This window comes from Penaeus monodon, chromosome 34 (genome assembly GCF_015228065.2).
Source record: "Penaeus monodon isolate SGIC_2016 chromosome 34, NSTDA_Pmon_1, whole genome shotgun sequence".
NCBI classification, from domain to species: Eukaryota; Metazoa; Arthropoda; class Malacostraca; order Decapoda; family Penaeidae; genus Penaeus; species Penaeus monodon.
In genome coordinates this window covers 15,113,461-15,113,926 of record NC_051419.1, presented here as the reverse complement: position 1 = coordinate 15,113,926, position 466 = coordinate 15,113,461, and the positions used below count along the sequence as shown (strand labels likewise).

The 466-nt window shown below is 34.8% G+C and overlaps 1 protein-coding gene across 1 annotated transcript in view; it reads right to left on the bottom strand.

The window, feature by feature from the left end:
- Nucleotides 1-155: 155 nt before the first annotated feature.
- Nucleotides 156-466, bottom strand: part of LOC119594615 — a 2,202-nt gene continuing 1,891 nt past the window's right edge. The window contains 1 exon segment of the mRNA XM_037943667.1: nt 156-439. Within this exon segment, the coding sequence (XP_037799595.1) occupies nt 335-439 (105 nt within the window). The 3' untranslated portion in view covers nt 156-334.

Genomic DNA, 466 nt, shown 5'->3' with positions numbered 1-466 from the left:
GTTAATCTTTAAGGGACGTAGACCACGCTACTATTTTGAATATGCAAATGATTATGTTCTTTGAATATAATAGTATTGATGATAATACAGGACCTTAGATCAGTTTTGGGGCATTTTCCCAAGCTTTCGTTTGGATGGTGTAAATTAAACTTACATTTATGTTTTACCTTTATGATTTGGAGACGGCAGCATATATTTTGATGTCAATATTAGAGATGTAAATACAGAAAATGCTCTTGGTAACATTCCCTCAAATTTTCACCCCATAAGAAATGATAAACAGTAGACAGAAAATGATCTAGAATTTTCTTAGTTGTAGAAGAAATTCGGTTCCTTAATGCTGACAGATAACATTCTTTGCTTCTGTACACGCACCACGATAAAGCGAAAGAGATTTGTCAAGGTAAAGGCAGTTTTCAGAGGTTCCTCCGAGGGGTAACTGTGGGAAAAGAAATGTTCTGATACT